This window comes from Pan paniscus, chromosome 2, assembly GCF_029289425.2.
Source record: "Pan paniscus chromosome 2, NHGRI_mPanPan1-v2.0_pri, whole genome shotgun sequence".
Classification (NCBI taxonomy): domain Eukaryota; kingdom Metazoa; phylum Chordata; class Mammalia; order Primates; family Hominidae; genus Pan; species Pan paniscus.
Window position 1 is genome coordinate 51,772,108 of NC_085926.1, and position 20,722 is coordinate 51,792,829.

The window sequence follows — 20,722 nt, forward strand, 5'->3', positions numbered from 1 at the left end:
CTCACTCTTGGGGTAGCACCTAAGGGGTTAGTCATGCAGAGTTCCTATTATGCCCAGCTGCAGACCTATCTAGTTTCATACCACTTGCTGCTGTGAGTAGGAGGTGGGCAGAGCTGTATCCAGCACCACTGAATGGGTTCCCTTGGAAGAGCGGGATTCAGTCAGAAAGTCCAGGTACCCAGTTGCTTCACTGCCACCTGCAGCTACTGCAGATGATGGGTGTCAGGCTGAACCCTGAGCCCTCACATCTGCTACAGCTGTTCTGGAGACTCACCCCCAACACACACACACACACACACACACACACACACACGGATTAGGGAAAGTGTCACCCAGCTGCAAGGCATGAAGACCCCTGCACACCTCCCTTCCCACCGCTCCTGCAGGGCCCACCATGGAAAGACCCTGCGGAGGGTTGCAGACCTCAGACTTCTGGGATGGAGGTTCACACAAACATCTGAGGGACACAAGCTGAGAGTGAGGGGCCTTGGGCATGGATGACAAAGCAGAGACAGTGAGAGACCACATGAGAGATGGTTGCGCCATAGGTGCCCAGAGACAGAGAGAGACTTAGCAAAGCAGTGGCCCAGCAGCACCCACCCAAGGCAGGCCCAGCAGACGGTGAGGCATCCTGGGGGGAGGCCAGAGAGGGGACATGGGGGTGAAGGAGGAGCACAGCTGCTTCTGAGGACATGATAGGATTTAGAGGCTGTGTGCCCAATGACCTCCAGTGGCAGAGGGACAACCCTTTCTCCTGCCTATCTCTAGTCCTCTGTTTGTTTACCTGCCCCCATGCCACCCCCACCACCATCCCCCCACAGCCCCCGAGTCTCTCTCCCCTCCCCGATCCCATGCCTGGTTCTCCCAGGAAGTGCCCAGCAGAGGGGAGGGAAGCCTTGTTGTTCAGCCCCAGGGTGGGCAGGCGGCAGGCACAGCTGCTGCCCTCAGCTCCTGCTCTGGCTTCCCCAGGGGCTGGCTCTGGCTGGCTGCTCCCTGACTCCCTTCCCCACCATAAGGCACAGCGTCTGTCCTGCTGTTGCCCAGCTGAAGTGCCATGTCCTCCTGCCTCCCTGCCAAGCACTCTGCCGGCCCTGAGGGCCTTGCCAAGCACAGGCCTGTGGAATCCTGGCCTTCCCAGCTGGCCCTGGCTGCAGCCAGATTCTCTGATCTTCTGATCTGAATGGAGATGCCTGGACAGGGGCTGCAGGAGACTAAAGCCCAATGCCTACTCCCACTGTGGAAGGGGCCAAAATCAGGCTGACTGAGGCATCATTGCTTGACCTGGGCCCTGGGGTCTCTCTTGGATGCAAGACTGTCCCAGTATGCTGTTAGGAACAGGGGCCTAGGTTGGTGACCTGAGGACAGGGGCTCTAGACCACACCAGGGAATCTTTCTGGGGGGAAGGCAGAAAACTTAGGGGCTGAACCCTCCTCCATGAGTCTAATCTCCAAAGGGCAAGTGTATGGTCAGTAAGGGTCTTTATTGGAAGAGAGATCCAGCCTCCTTGGCTCTGTCAGCGCCCTAGGTCATGATGATTTCGATGTCAAGCTCCAGCCGGCTGGCTCTGACCTCATAGTGGCCCCGGATCAGGCCTCGGGTTTGGCTGGCATGCCAGCGCCAGTGAGACTGGATGATGCAGGCCGCTTGGCGTGCCTGGAGGAACCACCTGCGGGCCTGCCACATTCGAACCTGTGCCTGCACCTTCACCACCGCCCACTCCTGGCAGGTGTAGAGTCTTAGTGCCAGGCGCCGTCTTTGCTCCAACATCTTGGCCTGCATTGACCTCCACCAGCACTGGATGACCCAGGCTCTGAGTGCTGCATGCAGTAACGTCCGGCGCACCATGTTTCCACGCCACCATGACTGAATCTTTATGGCTGTCTTCTCTAACTGATTGGGGGGAAGGAAAAACAGGGAGATGCTCAATGGGGGACCCTCCCCTCCTGTTCCTATCCCCATCTCCGATCTTGGGAGGAAAGAAGGCCTGGCCCAGGTGCCCCTGACTTCTTGTTTCTAGGGCCCATCCATCTTGTTTCCAATCCCCCACTCACATTTAGACACGGTTCATTACCTCTCAGGTAAGTCCCTACTGCAAGGGCCTTACTCACATTTTGCGTGTCCATGGCCTTGATCCTTAGGGTCCACTTATCTGTCATTTAGGCCACCCTTGTCTTTAGCCCCACCCTCAACTGTTAGTCACAACTCCATCATTGGACTCCGCCCACTTGCACACAAGACTCTACCTCATGAGGTCCTGTCTGCACACATTTTAACCACATTTCTCTCTCCTCTTCTCTTGCTTTCATCTCTTTTGCTTTATTGATTCCCACCACTTTGGGAGCCTACCATTATCTCTTGCCTTCAGTTTATTTCCCAGCCCCAGTGGCATTCCTGATCCTCCTGATGGCAGTGAAGAGAGAGTCATGCAGCTTACCTACAAGGAAGGAGTTTTACTTTAAGCCTCTACTCATAGCCAATTTGGATTTCCTGAAGCTTAAGTGTCAGGGTGCCTGTCAGGGCCCGAGGAACGTGTTTACAGAGCTGTATATTTTTGGGTAAAATTTGTGAAAGCAAGATATTTCAGCTGCAATTGGAGAGGACCTCTGTCTCTCTTCCCTCTTACTCCCTCTGTCACTCACCTCTTGTTGAGTGGGGTGGAATGGCAGCCTCTTTTGCCACGAGACTAAGGGAAGGCTGAGTTGGGATAGACTCAGTTTTTTTTTTTTCTTTTTTTTTTGAGACGGAGTCTCGCTCTGTTGCCCAGGCTGGAGTGTAGTGGCATAATCTCGGCTCACTGCAAGCTCCGCCTCCCGGGTTCAGGCCATTCTCCTGCCTCAGCCTCCTGAGTAGCTGGGACTACAGGTGCCCGCCACCACGCCTGGCTAATTTTTTGTCTTTTTAGTAGAGACGGGGTTCCACTGTGTTAGCCAGGATGGTCTCGATCTCCTGACCTCGTGATCCGCCCTCCTCTGCCTCCCACAGTGCTGGGATTACAGGCGTGAGCCACCGCGCCCGGCCTAGACTCAGTTTAACAGCATAGATTTGTGTGGTTCACAGTCACCCTTGGGAACACATAAATCCTTGCTAGCCATTCTGGTGTTGCTGTGTTCATTCACCTTGCTCATGGCGTGAAGATGCAGGAACAGAAGCGCTGCTATCCAATAAGAACGTGTCTTCCAGTGCTGGCACCAAAAGTATTTGGGCAGGGGAGGAAAAGTAAGTGTGAAAAGTATGGAACCAGAAGCCAGTCTGTAGAAAATTCTTCCTGTTATTAGATGTGTAAAACTATAAGTGGAAGATTCAAGTCTCATTGATGCCTGATTAAAATTGAAGTTCTCTCTTTTCAGGAATATACTTGACAATGCAATGATACAATTTTAAACATTTCCATACTTTTTTCTTTTCTTGGTGGGAATTTTGTGAAATAGAATTTATCTGAATTCCTGTGATTGTAGGGCACAACCAGCAGAGCTACTGTAAACAACGTGGAAGTCAGTGTGAAAAATCACATGCTTTATGCATACCAAATGTCAATCATAAGAATATTTCTGTAGACAAAGCAGTTGTAAAATCATCCTATGAAGAAACATTAAAAGGTTATGCAGCTGAAATGTAGGAAAATATAGAGGTGGGTCAGTTAATTCATATAAATATTATGTTTGATGTATTTATCAACTTAAAAAATGTATAACTGTTGTAATTTCTTTTCTCATCTTTAATAAATACTCACTAATTTGACATCTCTAATTTTGTGTGCTTTTCTTAAAGTAGGCTTTCTAAATGATATGTTTTAGGTCCCACAAAACCTGGCTCTGTCCTGCCTCACTGTAAGAATGCAGTTGTGCAAGCAGATCTCCTGGGAGCTCACAAAAAGCTGTGCTTCTAGGATTCAGAATTAGCACAGGCCATTTTGGCTCTGGCTTTAGCACGCATTTCATTATCCATTTTTCTGCAGGAAGGTTTGCTGGGTGCCCACGGCTTGTAGGGCCACACACTGTCCATGGCTTCTGTTTATATGTTTTTGAGGATCCTGCTGCCTCATATCATTGCTATGGCACTGCTCATCTGGGCATCTTACAGGTTCTGGCCCCACTGTCAAACAAGCAACCTTGGTAAACCAAGCATGTTTAAAGTCCTCAAAATAGTGGATCCTATTACTTCCCTTAATGACTGCCAATCTGGGTGAGCAAATGCTGGAACCAGCCATCTCAAGGGCCTTCACTTAGTCCCGGTGTCAGGCATCCACCCCTACAGGAGGGATCACTTAGCGGCCAGTGTTCTGGGGGCTCAGCCCTTCCAGGCCAGGTTGCCATGGTCAAGATGACACACTCCACCATTTCTCCCCCATTTTGGCCTGGTTGGGAGTTGCCATAATACCGTAACTTTGCTATCTTCTTGGCTGTCCCTGGAAAATCCTGCCAGAGTTCACAGTTTTGCAGTTGAAAGTGGCAGCAGATGGGAGTGGGGGTTAGACAAACTCCCTGAGTCTTACTAAGTTTCCACAGAGCATGGTCCTCGGTCTCTATTTCCTCACTACTTCTTCTCCAGCTTCCTGTTCTTTTCTTCTTGCTTGATATATATATTTTTCTGATTATAAATATAGTACATGTCTGTTGCCAAAATTTCAATATGCAGACACATATAAGGCGGAAAGGGAATTTCCCATGAATTTTTTCCCCAGAGCTATTCTTTCAGATCTTATACCATGTATAACTGATGTAAATTTTCTAATAAAATAACTTACTTTTAATTAAACATGTAAAATATATTCTTGTAAAAATTTATGCATTTCAAAATTTACCTTGGCGATCAATGTTTCCTCCTCTGCATTATTACTGGTTCCAGCTTGGAGGGTATCCTGGACAACTAGCTATGCATTTATCTATTTTGTTTTTAACTGTGCATTTATAAACACACTACATCCATGTACCTAAAAAATACATAATACTGTTTTTAATGTGTTTCTGTGTATCTTTTTTAATTAATTGAAGTAATCATGTAACTTAAAATTGATTGTTTTAACCATTTTAAAATTCTAGCTTCTAATTTTATCTAATTTCGAAAAGAAACCCTGTACCCATTAAGTAATCATTCCCCATTACTTTTTCCCACCCTAGCCCCTGACAGTCACTAATCTGCTATTAGCCTCCATGGATTTGCCTATAAAAGACATTTCATATAAATGGAATCATACAATATGGGCCTTTTGTGTCTGGCTTCTTTCACTAGGCATAACGTTTTCAAGGATCTTCCATGTTGTAGCACGTATCAGTACTTCATTCCTTTTTATGGCTGAATAATATTCTACTGTATAGATGTACTACATTTTGTTTACATATTCATCAGTTGATGGGCATTTGAGGTGTTTCTAGTGTTTGGTGATTGTGAACAGTGTTGCTATGAATATTCTTGTATAAGTATTTGTTTGAACACCTGTTTTCAATTCTTTTGGGTATATACTTAGGAGTGAAATTGCTTGGTCGTGTGGTAATTGTGTGTTTAACTTTCTGAGGAAGCACAAAACTGTTTTTCATGCAGCTGAAACATTTTTCATTCTCACCAATCTCTGCATCCTCACCAACACTTATTAATTTCCTTTGAAAAATTATAGCCATCTTGAGTGTGAAGTGGTATCTCATTGTGATTACAATTTTCATTTCCCTAAGACCAATGACATTGAGTATCTTTTCATGCACGTGTTGGCCATTTGTGTACCTTCTTTGGAGAAATGTCTGTTAAAGTCCTTTGCCTGCTTTAATTGGCTTATTTGTCTTTTTGTGGCTGGGTTGCGGGAATTCTTTATATATGATGGGAAGGAGACCCTTATCAGATATATGATTTGAAAATATTTTCTCCATTCTGTAGGTTGTCTTTTCATTTTTTTCATAATGTTCTTTGTTTTAATTTTGTCGAGTCCAATTTATCTATTTTTTTCTTTGTTACTTGTGCTTTGGCATCCTAGCTAATAACTCATTGCCAAATCCAAGATCATGAGGATTTACCTGTGTGTTTTATTGTAAGGGTTTTGTAGTTTTATTGGTTACATTTAGATATTAGATCAATATTGAATTCATGTTTGCATATGTTGAGGAAAGACTCCAACTTCATTCTTTGCATGGGGTTATCCAGTTGTCCTAGCACCTGTGTTGAACAGACTATTCTTTCCCCTGGGTCTTGGCACCCTTGTTGAAAATCAATTGAACATAGGTGTACAATTGATTTTTATTTCTGGTCTCTCAATTCTAGTCTGTCAATCTATATATCTATCCTAATGCCAGGATAGATATCACACTGTCTTGATTATGGTAGTTTTGTAGTAAGTTTTGAAATGGAAAGTGTCAGTCCTCCAACTTTGTTTTTCATTTTCAAGATCATTTTGTCTATTCTTAGACCCTTGCAATTCCATATGAACTTTAAGATTAGCTAGTCCATTTCTGCAAAGAAAGACAGTGGGAATTTTGACAGGGATTACAGTAAATCTGTAGATTAATTTGGGGAGTAGTCTTCCAACACACGAAGACAGAGTATCTTTCCATTCCATTTACATCTTTAATTTCTTTCTATGGTGTTTTGTAGTTTTCATTGTATATGTCTTTCACCTGCTTTGGTTAAATTTATTCCTAAGTATTTTATTCTTTTTGATGCTATTACAAATGGAATTGTTTTCTTAATTTCATTTTTGAATTGTTCACTCCTAGTGTGTAGAAATACACATGATTTTTGTATGTTGATCTTATATCCTGCAACTTTGAAGAATTAGTTTTTTAGCCCTAATAGATTTTGTTGTGGATTCTTTAGGATTTTCTTTATGTCTTTATGTATGTAAGGTCATGTTATCTGCAAACAGATAGTTTTCTTTTCTTTTTTTTTTTTTTTTTTTTTGTTTTTGAGACAGAGTCTCACTGTGTTGCCCAGGCTGGAGTGCAGTTGTGCAATCTCAGCTCACTGTACCCTCCGCCTCCTGGAAGCAATCCTCCCACCTCAGCCTCCTGAGTAGTTGGGACGTGCCACTATGCTTGGCTAATTTTTTATGATTTTTGTAGAGATGAGGTCTCATTATATTGCCCAGACTGGTCTCAAACTCCGGGACTCAGGTGATCCTCCTGCCTCAGCCTCCCAAAGTGCTGATATTACAGGTGTGAGCCACTGTGCCTGGCTAGTTTTACATCTTCCTTTCCAATTTGTGGGCATTTTAGTTTTCTTTCTTGCTTAATTTCCCTGGCTAGAACTTCCAGTACAACGTTGAATAACAGTGATGAAAACAGACATCCTTATCTTGCTCCTGATCTGAGAGAAAAAGCTTTCAATCTTTCACCATTAAGTATGATGCTCATTGTGGATTTTTCATAGATGATCTTTAGCAGGTTGGAAAAGTTCCCTTCTATTCCTAGTTTATTTAGTGTTTTTATCATGAAAGAGTGTTGGATTTTGTCAAATTCCTTTTTTGCATCAATTGAGGTAACTGTGTGTTTTCCCCCCTTTAGTCTGTTAATATGATGTATGACATTGATTTTTGTATGTTGAACCTTCTTTGCATTGCTGGGATAAATCCCAGTAGGTCATAGTGTATAATCCTTTTAATAGGCTATTAGATTTGAGTTGCTAGTATTTTCTGAGGATTTTTGAGTCTATATTCATAAGGGATATCACTCTTTAGTTTCTTATAGTGTCTTTGTCTGGCTTTGGTAACAGGGTAATGCTGGCCTCAAGGAATTAGTTAAGAAGTGCCCCTATTCCTCTATTTTTTGGAAGAATTTTAGAAGAATTGGTGTTGGTTTCTCTTTAATGTCTGATAAAATCCACCAGTGAAGACAATCGGTCCTGGATTTTTCTTTATTGGAAATGATTTGATTACTGATTCAATCTCTTTACTTGATATAGAGCTATTCAGATTTTCTAATACTTCTTCAGTTGGTTTTGGTAGTTTGTGTGTTTCTAGGAATTTGCCCATTTCATAGGATATCTAATGTGTTTATATACAATTGTTCATAGTATTATTTTATAATCTTTTTTATTTCTATAAAGTTGGTAGTAGTGTTCCCACTTTCATTTCTGATGTTAGTACTTTAAGTCTTATGTCTCTTTGCTTGTTTAGTGTAGCTAAAGGTTTGCCAATTTTTGTTGATATTTTTAAAGAATCAACTTTTGGTTTTGCTGATCTATAGTTTTTCTTAATTTTCTATTTAGTTTATCTCTGCTATAATCTTATTATTTGTCTCCTGTTGGCTTTGTGTTTAGTTTGCTCTTCTTCTAGTTTCTCAAGGTAGAACGCTCTACCTTTTCTAGTTTCTTTAGGTAGAAGGCTATGTTATTGAGATCTTTCTTTTTTTAATGAATGTAGCCATTTGCAGCTATAAATTTCCTTCTGAGCACTGCTTTTGATGCATTCCACAGGTTTTTGCACATTGTGCTTTTATTTTCATTCATATCAAAGTAAATTCTATTTTTTTGTGATTTATTCTTTGACCCATCAGTTGTTTAAAAGTGTGTTGCTGATTTCCTCAAATTGGTGAATTTTCCATATTTCCTTTGATTGTTGATTTCTATGATCATTCCACTGTGATCAGAGAAGATATTTTTATGATTTCAATCATTTTCAATTTATTGAGACTTGTTTTGTGGCTTAACATATGGTCTATCCTGGAGAATGTTTTGTGTGTACTTAAAAAGAATGGGTATTCTGCTGTTGGATGAGTACTCTATATAGGTTCGATAAGTCTAGTTGCTGTGTAGTGATGTACAAATATTCTATTTCCTTGTTTATCATTTGTCTAGGTGATCATCTATCCATTATTGAAAGTGGGATGTTGAAGTCTCCAACCATTGTTGTTGAACTGTTTATTTCCCCCTTTATCTGGGTCAGTTTTTGCTTCTTATACTTTGGGGCTCTTATTAGGTACATATATGCTTATAATTATTATGTATTAATGGATTGACTCATCATTATACAATGCTTTTGTCTATTGGAACAATTTTTTGTCTTACATTCTATTTTGTCTAATATTAGTTATTCTCTAGTGTCCTTTCATTTCCACCAGAGGGACTTCCTTTACCCATTCTTAAAGGGCAGGTTGTGTAAGGTCAAACCAAGTGAACGGGTCAAACATTTTACCCAGAGCCAGAAAGGAAATGTTATAAAACTGGGTAAGCTCACAAAATACCTGTACTTGTTGGGCCATGGCCTTTAGATTGGTTTATACGTGGTCAGAGTTATTTATATACATGCAATAGGTTGCTCCTTAGATGGCGCAGACTCCCTCCCCTCTGCTCTGACCAGGAACTAATCTAGGGTGAGGTGATTATCTAATACCACCTGGGCTAGAGAGTCATGTGATTGTTGCACCAGGGTGAGACTGTGCTATATCAGATTTATGTGTTGGGACAGCATAGCTGACAAGTTTGTACTGACCTGAATGATTTGTTGCTGTGTTACAGTGGCAGTACTCATTACAGTTCCTGCTAGTGAATAAGTCTGCTCCTAAGAGTATGGAAATAAAAATAGCTCACATTTGTCAGAATGAATATGGTCTGGCTGGGAACCAAGGGGTCTTGGCTACTTGAATATAAGGGAGGGCCCAAAGACATTAGGTAGTGATATGGTTTGGCTATGTCTTCACCCAAATGTCAATTTGAATTGTATCTCCCAGAATTCCCACATGTTGTGGGAGGGACCCAGGGGGAGGTAATTGAATCATGGGGGCCAATCATTCCTGTGCTATTCTCATGATAGTGAATAAGTCTCAAGAGATCTGATGGGTTTATCAGGGGATAGTGAATAAGTCTCAAGAGATCTGGTGGGTTTCTGTTTTTGCTTCTCTCTCATTTTTCTCTTGCTGCCACCATGTAAGAAGTGCCTTTCATCTCCTGCTGTGATTGTGAGGCCTCCCCAGCCATGTGGAACTGTAAGTCCAATTAAATCTCTTTTTCTTCCCAGTTTCAGGTATGTCTTTATCAGCAGCATGAAAATGAACTAATATAGTAAATTGGTACCAGTAGAGTGGGGTGTTACTGAAAAGATACCTGAAAATGTGGAAGTGACTTTGGAACTGGGTAACAGGCAGAGATTGGAACAATTTGGAGGACTCAGAAGAAGACAGTAAAATGTGGGAAAGTTTGGGACCTCCTAGAGGCTTGTTGAATGTCTTTGACAAAAATGCTGATAGTGATATGAACAATAAGGTCCAGACTGAAGTGGTCTCAGATGGAGATGAGGAACTTGTTGGGAACTGGAGCAAAAGTGACTTTTGCTATGTTTTAGTGAGACTGGCAGCATTTTGCCCCTGCCCTAGAGATTTGTGGAACTTTGAACTTGAGAGAGATGATTTAGGGTACCTGGTGGAGGAGATTTCTAAGCAGCAAAGCATTCGAAAGGTGATTTGGGTGCTGTTAAAAGCATTCCATTTTAAAAGGAAAACAGATCATAAAAGTTCAGAAAATTTGCAGCCTGATGATGCAGTGGAAAAAAAAAACATTTATGGAGAAGAAATTCAAGCTGGCCACAGAAATTTGCATAAGTAGCAAGGAGCCTAATGTTAACCCCCAAGACTATGGGGAAAATGTCTCCAGGCCATGACAGAGAACTTCATGACAGCCCCTTCCATCACAGGCCTGGAGGCCCAGGGGGAAAAAGTGGTTTTGTGGGCTGGGTCCAGGGTCCCCATGCTGTGTGCACCCTAGGGACTTGGTGCCCTGTGTCCCAGGTGCTCCAGCCATGGCTGAAAGGGGACAATGTACAGCTCAGGCTGTGGCTTCAGAGGGTGGAAGCCCCAAACCTTGGCAGCTTCCACCCTCTGAAGCTGTTGAGCCTGTGGGTGCACAGAAGTCAAGAATTGAGGTTTGGGAGCCTCTGCCTAGATTTCAGAAGATGTATGGAAATGCCTGGAGGCCAAGGCAAAAGTTTGCTGCAGGGGTGGGTCCCTCATGGAGAACCTCTGCTAGGGCAGTGCAGAAGGGAAATGTGGGGTTGGACCCCCCACACAGAGCCCCTACTGGGGCACTGCCTGGTGGAGCTGTGAAAAGAGGGACACTATCCTTTAGATCCCAGAAAGTTAGATCCTCTGGCAACTTGCACTGTTTGCTTGGAAAAGCCGCAGACACGCAACACCAGCCTGTGAAAACAGCCAGGAGGGAGGCTGTACTCTGCAAAGCCACAGGGGCGGAGCTGCCCAAGACCATGGGACCCCACCTCTTGCATCAGTGTGATCTGGATGTGCGATCTGGACTCAAAGGAGATCATTTTGGAGCTTTAAAGTTTGACTGCCCTGCTGGATTTTGGACTTGCATGTGCCCTATATCCCCTTTGTTTTGGCCAATTTCTCCCATTTGGAACAGCTATATTTACCCAATACCTGTATCCTCATTATATCTAGGAAGTAACTAGCTTGCTTTTGATTTTACAGGCTCATAGGTGGAAGGGACTTGCCTTGTCTCAGATGAGACTTTGGACTGTGGACTTTTGGGTTGATGCTGAAATGAGTTAAGACTTTTGGGGACTGTTGGGAAGGCATAATTGGTTTTGAAATGTGAAGACATGAGATCTGGAGGGTCCAGGGGTGGGACAATATGGTTTGGCTGTGTTCCCACCCAAATTTCAACTTGAATTGTATCTCCCAGAATTCCCACATGTTGTGGGAGGAACCCAGGGGGAGGTTATTGAATCATGGGGGCTGGTCTTTCTTGTGTTATTCTTGTGATAGTGAATACGTTTCACAAGATCTGATGGGTTCATCAGGGGTTTCTGTTTTTCCTTCTCTCTCATTTTTCTCTTGCCACTGCCATGTAAAAAGTGACTTTCACCCTCTGCCATGATTGTGAGGCCTCCCCAGCCATGTGGAACTGTAAGTCCAATTGAACCTCTTTTTGTTCCTAGTTTCGGGTATGTCTTTATCAGCAGTGTGAAAATGAACTAATACAGGTAGGACACATTTGAAGTTACAGATTTGGGTCTGGACCCTGTTGTTCCCCTTGCATAAAGGGAGGCAGAAGTGGGCTGTGGGAATCAGGAGTGCATGTAATGAGTCCCAAGTTTCACAGGACCATGGTATACCCCATGGATGAATTAGAGAACCTGAAAATGGGCTATGTTACCCTAGGCCCCAAGAGGTGAAGTGACACTGAGCTCCCAAGTGTCTCCAAGTCATGTTAAATCTGGGTCAGATATGTAAACACAATCCCTGCTTGGGGTTCTGGAGGGGCAAATAACAACATGTATGCCTTGGATGCCAAGCAGTTGGGCTGTAATTTTGGGTTTTATGTTAGCAAGAGAGAGTGATATCTGTAGTGCTGGTAATTGTGCCAGACCAGGGGGAATTAGAGTAGCTCAGGGAACAGCTTTGGTGTGGTATATTAACAGGCCCAACAATTACATCTCCTGAGAAGCTTGGCTCTGATTTCAGCCCACTGTGTTAAAATATTAGGACTATTAGGCTCATAAGGGGAGGTAGTAGTAGAGGGGCAGTCTGATCTCTGATGGTGTGGATGATCCTGCATTTGGGGAGACCTCAAAGGATGTGTCTAAGGTGTTAGGGGAGGAAGTGGTGAAGTGGTAGGTGGGGCAGCGGTGGTAGAAAAATAACTATCCCAACAGATGTCAAAATGTCTCCAATCCTGGAGGACCCAGAACTCAGTCCATCTCCATGTAGGAGGTGTGGCCAGACAGGGGATGGTTAGATTAATTGGAACTCCAGTGAGGTGTGGGTAAGCACACATGACTTAGCCTGCCACAATTGGTGACAGCAGTCAAGAGTGGTCTGGCCAGTATCATGGGCCAATTGGTAGAATCACCAATTGGCAATAATGTAAGCCAGGAGACTTCGTGACAGGGAATGCACTAGCTTGGTAAAACGCCCTTCCAAAGGTTCCTCCTCATCAGGGAACTTAGAAAGACAAATTTGAGTTCTGTAACCAAGTCCTAGATGGGGGTGCAGGAGTTGTCAGTCATCAGTTGTCTTACCTTCCTGGACACTGTCATGGCCAAGGGTCCAGGTCAGGTAAAGGTGGTGTTGTCCCCTGTTGTCTTGGGCTGAGGCACTGTTGTCTTCTGTGTAGCAAGGTCCCACATTGTCTTGGGCTGGGTGCTATCATTGGAGCCATTTCCATCTCCAAGACTAGGTTGTCATCTCCTGACATTGATGATATCTACCAATTTTAGCACCTGCTGTCCTACAAGACAAGTATACTTCCCAGGTAGCAACTCAAAACAGGAAGATGGGGCACTGGGGGCCTACAGTGGTCCAATACATTTGGGAGGCGCTGAGCAGGCTATGTTTACATTGTTGAGATGGACTACTGAAATCACAGATTATAAGTAATCACTGAGGGTCCTTGAGGGTGCATTGTGCAAAGGCTTTGGAGGTGCTTTTTTTCTGAAGAGGAGGATATTTCCATCCATAGATAGTACACACTGCATGCATGGCCTTTGGCCAAAGAGAACACAATATATTGTGGAAATATCACCAAATCAGCTGGTATAGATCTAACCATTCTTCTTATTGACAATTAATACTCCTAATACTCCAAGGAATGGAAGTACCACTGTTTATGCATCCATTTCCTTAGCTATGGGTATTCTTTTGTTCATTGTTTTTATTTGCCACTACACATTGTGTGGCATAAATGTCTTTCATGTGTGTCATCACACACATGAAATGCTATCACTCAGGGCTTCTCATAGGACAGTGTGGCTTCTGGGCCAAAGGGTATGAAGGGTATGGGCCTATTAAATTTTAACAGATGATGCCAAACTGCCCCTTTAAAAAGCCATAATTCCACCAACCATAGTGTATGAGAACACCATGCATCTCTGCCAACAGTAGGCATTATCACACTTACAGATTCTTTTTAGTCTAAAGGGTATAAAGTAATATCTCATAGTAACTTTATTTTACATTTCTATTGCTACTGGGAGGATTGGGGATACTTTCATATGTTCATTGATAATATTAGGTTGGTGCAAAAGTAATTGCAGTTTTTGCCATTACTTTTTTTTGTTGAGACGGAGGCTCACTCTGTCACCCAGGCTAGAGGGTAGTGGCGCGATCTTGGCTCACTGCAACCTCTGCCTCCCAGGTTCAAGTGATTCTCATGCCTTAGCCTCCTGAGTAGCTGGGATTACAGGCATCCGTCACCATGCCTGGCTAATTTTTGTATTTTTAGTAGAGACGGGGTTTCATCATGTTAGCCAGACTGGTCTCGAACCCCTGACCTCAGGTGATCTGCCCACCTCGGCCTCCCAAAGTGCTAGGATTACAGACATGAGCCACCGCACCTGGCCTATTTTTGCCATTACTTTCAATGGCAAACCGCAATTACTTGTGCACCAACCTAATATATATTTGCTCTTCTATTTATATTCTTTTGGCCATTTTTCTATTGGGTTGTAGTTTTGTCATCCGGGACAACTCTACAGTCATTCAAACTGTTTATCTGTCATTTGTTTTGCAATTCTCCTTTCTGTTTTTTTTAACCTTTGCTTATGAAAGTATCTTTTGCCAGTGAAGCATTTCAGTCAAACATATCTCTTTTTTTTTCTTTTTCTTTTTCTTTTTCTTTTTTTTTTTTAAGATGGAATCTTGCTCTGTGGCCCAGGCTGGAGTGCAGTGGCGTGATCTCAGCTCACTGCAACCTCCGCCTCCTGGGTTCAAGTGATTCTCCTACCTCAGCCTCCTGAGTAGCTGGGACTACAGGTGCATGCCAGCACACCTGGCTAATTTTTTGTATTTTAAGTAGAGATGGAGTTTCACCGTGTTAGCCAGATTGGTTTTGATCTCCTGACCTCATGGTCTGCCCACCTCGGCCTCCCAAAGTGTTGGGATTACAGGTGTGAGCCACCGAACCCGGCCAAACATATCTCTTTTCTTTCCTAGCTTTTGTGTTTCCTTTCTGGTCTAGAAAGTTCTCCCACACCTACAGGTCATACAGTATCGTCTCAAACTTTGTGGAGAGGGAAATATTGATTACAGATAAAATCTAGTAAAAGGGAGGAAAGGAAAACATCAAGAAAGTTAATTAGGACATCCAGGAGAAACTATGCCCATCAGCTAGAGCGTTGAGGTGAAAGAGAGAAAACAGGCAGGGGGCAGGCAGCAGGTAGAATGGTTTGTCTCCTGTTAACCGCAACAGCGAGGGATCCAAGGCCCAGAGGAAGGTTGCACCTGGAGCTGCCCTCTCTCACAAATTCCTCTCCCGGTTACTCTGGCACTAGTATCCCAACCTCCATGGTCATACAATTATAGTGAAAGAAACTTTGTGGAAATGAGCTAACGTCAGCAAGAGGAGGGCTCCTGTGTCTGCTGAGCTCTGCACCATGGGAGGCCTGCCAGATGATGTGTGGTGGTGTCAGGAAGGTGCAGACTAGAGGTCCCCAACCTTTTTGACACTACAGACTGGTTTCACAGAAGACAATTTTTCCATGGACGGGGGTTGGAGGGGATGAAACTGAAACTATTCCACCTCAGAGCATCAGGCATAAGATTCTCATAAGGGTGTGCAACCTAGATCCCTATGCGCAGTTCACAACAGGGCTCACGCTCCTATGAGAATCGAATGCAGCTGATCTGACAAGAGGCAGAGCTCAGGCCATAATGCTCACCTGCTGCTCACCCGCTGCTGTGTGGCCCCATTCCTTACAGGCCATGGACTGCTACGTTCCCTGGCCTGGGGCTTGGGGAGCCCTGGTGTAGACTAAACCTTGGGTGTGGAAGGATTTGCTCGAGTCCACCAGCTGGCAGGCAACTCCTAGCTGTTGCTGGCCAGAGATCTCCTGCTGCTGCTACACATCCAAGTTGGACACCCCAGGAACTGGGAACAAGGGCTTTAAAAAGTGGGTGCCCCTCTCTCTTAGGGCCCTTGGAAGGGTCTGAGCTATCCTGGCCCAGATCTCATTGCCTGATCATCCTGTCAAGAGTGGGCCATCCAGAGTGTGCTGGAACCGGTTGACTGGGAATTGGGAGTCAGCCACCTCAGGGGTTGATTTTCCAGTTAGAGTTTGTCTACCAGGAATTAATGTTGACATGTGTTGAGAGATGAGGGGTCCAACTTTATTTTTCTAGATATACCCACTATTTATTAAAGAAGCTGTGATTTTCCCATAAAATTGAAATACCACCTTTATCATTTATTAAATTTTCATATTAGTTGGGGTCTATTTCTTTTTGTTTGTCCACTCTGTTCTGATCATTTGTATGTCTATTCCTATTGTTTGGGGTACAGTTACTTTAGAGTGCTGAGTCTGGGCTCCCTGTCTATTCTCTTTTTTTTTTTTTTTTTGAGATGGAGTCTCACTCTGTCACCCAGGCTGGAGTGCAGTGGCACAACAGCTCACTGCAACCTCTACCTCCTGGGTTCAAGCAATTCTCCTGACTCAGCCTCCTGAGTAACTGGGATTATAGGCGTGTGCCTCCACACCCCACTAATTTTTGTATTTTTAGAGGAGTCGGGGTTTCACCATGTTGGCCAGGCTGGTTTCAAACTACTGACCTCAGGTGATCTGCCCACCTCGGCCTCCCAAAGTGCTGGGATCACAGGTGTGAGCTACGGTGATGGACCCCTGGCTGTTCTTTATTAATGATTTCTTGGTAACTGGATATTTATTTTGAGAGATATGCCTTTGTATCATTGCGTATAATTAAAAATCCATTGGTATTTTATTTGGGATTGTATTCATTATATATTTGCTATCATAATCTATTCTCTCTCTTGGAAAATACGTTAATAATCTTACCATCTAAGGACATTTTTCCGATCCTGTTTTGTGTCTTTTAATTTGACCTACAGGTTACTTCATACAGGTTCCGTATTTAATTGATTGCCAAGTATTTAACAGATGTGGGGTTTTTTTTTTACTATTATGGATGGATATTTTATCCAATTCATTTTTCATTTGGCTCTTGTTAATACAGAGAAACACTATAGATTTTTGTGTATTTATTTTTTATTAGACCACATACCAAATTCTCTATTAATTTCTCTATTTTGTCCTCATTAGATTCTCTTGGAATTTCTAGGTACCTTATTATTATTTTTTATTTTTATGGGTACATAGTAGGTGTATATTCTAGGTGTATTATATCAGCAGCAGAAATAAATAATTTTTATCTTCTTTTCAAAATGTATTCTAATGTTTCCATTTTGCCATCTTGTTGCATTTGCTGGAACCACGACAATGTGTATAGTGATAGTAGAAGGCATCCTTGTCAGGGTCCTAATTTTAATTCAAATGGCTTTTTAATGGAAATGGTGCTCTGTCACCCAGGCTGGAATGCCGTGGCAAGATCCTTGAGCTCCTGGCCTCAAGCACTCTTCCCTCCTGGGCCTTCCATAGCTCTGGGATTACAGGCGAGAGCTACTGTGCCTGCCACCACCACCCCTCCCCCGCCACCACTCCCCCACCCCACCGCTGCACCTTTTTTTTTAAACAATTTAGAATGCTCCTTGCCTAAAAAAAACAAAAAACCAACAAACTAGTCTCCAGTTTTTAGCAGTTTCTTTCTATTCTAGTTTTTCTCAGAGTTTTATTAAGATTGGCTGCTGAACTTTATAACCAGCATTTTCAGCATATATTAAGTTGATCAGGGGGCTTTTTGTTTTCCCTTTAAATTGTTCATGTAAAGACATATGACTACCTTTTCCTGATGTTGAATATTTCTGGAATAACCCTTATTTACTCTTACTGTCTTGTTCTTTGGACACACTGCTGGATTCTATTTGGTAATGTTCAATTTTTTTACATTTACATCTGTATTGATTACTGAGATTGGGCCATAGCAGAGGTCAGCAAATTACTGCCCCTGGGCCAAATTCAGCCCACGACTCGTTTTTGTACATCTCATGACCTGAGAATGGTTTTTACATTTTTTAATGGTTGCGAAAAAAATTAAAAGAAGAGTAGTATTTTGTGACAATGGAAAATTATATCAAATACAAATTTCAGTGTTCATAAATAAAGATTTATTTGGAACACTACTGCACTCATTCATTTACATATTGTTCGGAGTGTTTTTGTGAGTGGTAGAGTTGAGTACTTGCAAAAGAGACTGTATGGCCCCAAACCTAAAATATTTACTATTTGGCTCTTTACAGAAATGTTTGCCAACCTCTCTGGTCTATCTTTTTGTTGGGGGAGGAGCTATCTTTATCAGATTTGGTATGAAGTGTAATCTGGCTTCGTAAAATGAATTGGAGAATTTCTTTTCTTTTTTCTATTATGTGGAATAGTTTAAATATCTTTGGAATGATCTTCTCTCTAAAGGTTAGATAAAGCTCAGCTATGAAACTATTTCTTCCAGGGCAATATTTAATATATAAAAATATAATCTTCCTTGGTAATTGTTCTATTCAAGTTTTCTATTTTTTCTTGGATTGATTTTGGTAATTTAGATTTTGTTAGAAAACCATCCATTCCCTCAATAGTTTCAAATTTGGTTTGCCATAAATTTGCATAGTGTTCTCCTTAATATAATTTTAATTTCACCACATCTGTAGTTGAGTCTCAGTTCTCATTTTCTGTCTTGTATATTTTTACCCTCTTTTTTTTCTTTAATCTGGTTTATAAGAGAACTGGAGAGTTTATCTGTTTGTTGGTTTGTTTGTCTGTTTTTCAAAGAAACAGCTTTTGAGTTTATCTTTCCTTTAACTTTTTTCTTGGTTTTCCATTTCACTAATTCAAACTTTTATTATCTCCTAGTCTTCATTTATGTTAGATTGTTTTGTCTTTTTTCTCACTGTTAGGATGAGTTCCCACATTTTTGGGATGTATTTTGGGGGTCTAACTTCCATAATAAGGCATTTGAGGCTGTTGGGGTCCATCCTCCATAATAAGGCATTGAGGCTGTGAAATTCCCTCTAAGCCCAGGCTTTATTAGGAAGTGGTCTATTTTTTCATTGCTTTATGGGTAGTTTGCAATTTTATCTTGATTTCACCTTCCTTTAAGAGTTTTTCTTAATTTCCAATGAGGTAAGACTTTTATTAATTTTTAAATTATTTGTTTCTGATTTTATTGGATATGATCACTGAAAATATGTATACAATTTCTATTTTTTTGTTGTTTTTAAGCTTCTTTTAGTGGCCAAGTACATGGCAGTTCTTTGTTAATATTCTCTGGACATATGAAATAAATGATTATTCTCTGTTTGAAAGATATAAAGTTCTGTATGTATCTGCTGATGACTGCTTGATGATTACTGTTTATTCAATTCCCCCATGTCCCTGCTTTTTGGCTACTGATGTTGAAATTTCTTACAATAATAATCGCATTCTCCTTGCATTTCGTAGTTCTAATAATTTGTTAGTTGATTCTTTGAGGTTTTTAAAGTAGGTGACCATATCAGTTATAAATACTGACAACTTTGTAGTTTTTTTCTGCCAGCATGATACCTCTTTCTTTCCCTCCTTCCTTCCTTCCTTCCTTCCTTCCTTCCTTCCTTCCTTCTTTCCTTCCTTCTGCTGTTGCACAAAGACTCAAGAACAGCGTTGAAAAGCATTGTGGGGAGTGGCACCACGTTTCCCTCTGACTTTAATGGGGTTGTTTCTTATGCTTTCCCACCAGTGAGGACATTTGCAGGAGTTTCATTTTATCTAGCCTTAGCAAATTAAGTACATTTCCTTCCATTCTTGTGTGCTAATTGTTTTTTGTAATCAAGATGTTTATTAAATGCTTTTCTTTTTAATAACAGCATGTAACCGCCCGGTGGGTTCTCTTTGCCTGCTGTCTAGACAGAGCCAATATCAAGACAGGGGAATTGCAATAGAGAAAGAGTTTAATTCACACAGAGCTGGCTGTATGGGAGACCTGAGTTTTATTATTACTCAAATCAGTCTCCCTGAAAGCTTGGGGATAGGGGGTTTTAAGCATAATTTGGCAGGTAGGGGGTCAGAAAGTGGGAAGCGCTGATTGGTCAGGTTGGAGATGAAATCATAGGGAGTCAAAGCTGTTCTCTTGTGCTGAGTCAGTTCCTGGGTGGGGAGGCCACAAGACCAAATGAACCAGTTTACTGGTTTGGGTGGTGTCTACTGATCCATCAAGTACAGGGTCTGAAAATATCTCAAGTACTGATCTTAGGTTTTACAACAGTAATGTTATCCCCAGGGACAATTTGGGGAGGTTCATAATCTTGCAGCTTCTAACTGCATGACTCCTAAACCATAATTTCTAATCTTGTGGCTAATTTGTTAGTTCTGCAAAGGCAGTCTAACCCCCAGGCAGGAAGGAGGTTTGTTTTGGAAAGGGCTGTTACCATCTTTGTTTCAAAGTTGGGCTACAAACTAAATTCCTCCCAAAGTTAGTTCAGCCTATGCCCAGGAATGAACAAGAACAGCTTGGAGGTTCGAAGCAAGATGGAGTTAGTTGGGTCAGATCTCTTTCACTGTCAGAATTCTCTCAGTTATAATTTTTGCAAAGGCAGCTTCAAGCAGGAAGGATTTCACTGTTTTCCTCTTTGATCTGTTAATATGGTAAATTACATCGATATATTTTTCCCACGGAAACCTCCTCACAGCAGTGGGCTTTAGCCAGATTTTAGGCTACCTGACACCTCCAGGGAACTTTAAATTTTCCCTCTGAAGTTTTGATAATTGAATCTGCTGAAATAGACTGACGATAGACAGACAAGAGAAAAGGCATACAAATGTATTAGCATGTAAGCACATGGGAATCATACAAGCATGAAACTCAAAGAAAAGTCAGATAATTGAAGCTTAAATACCTTCTTCATATGGGAGAGGAAA

At 42.3% G+C, this 20,722-nt stretch overlaps 1 protein-coding gene across 2 annotated transcripts; it reads right to left on the reverse strand.

Annotated features, from left to right (window-relative positions):
• Nucleotides 1-1,461: 1,461 nt before the first annotated feature.
• Nucleotides 1,462-3,264, reverse strand: IQCF6 (IQ motif containing F6). Of its 2 annotated transcripts, none has more exons than XM_008972164.3 (2): nt 2,109-3,264; nt 1,462-1,890 (listed from the first exon to the last, which is right to left on the reverse strand). In XM_008972164.3, the coding sequence occupies exons 1-2, from the start codon at nt 2,154-2,156 to the stop codon at nt 1,522-1,524; spliced, it is 417 nt and encodes a 138-aa protein (XP_008970412.2). In that variant the 5' UTR covers nt 2,157-3,264; the 3' UTR covers nt 1,462-1,521. The 2 variants fall into 2 exon arrangements, with proteins under 2 accessions (XP_008970412.2, XP_034811504.1); XM_034955613.2 differs by having other exon boundaries at nt 1,522-1,890; nt 2,052-3,264.
• Between the last annotated feature and the right edge of the window lie 17,458 nt (nt 3,265-20,722).

Excerpts from the sequence above, each read along its gene's own strand:
- IQCF6 (XM_034955613.2), bottom strand. The coding sequence starts at position 2,156 with ATGACAGATAAGTGGACCCTAAGGATCAAGGCCATGGACACGCAAAAT. Across the intron at positions 1,891-2,051 it reads GTAATGAACCGTGTCTAAAT|TTAGAGAAGACAGCCATAAA; the intron begins GTGAGTGGGGGA and ends CCCCCCAATCAG.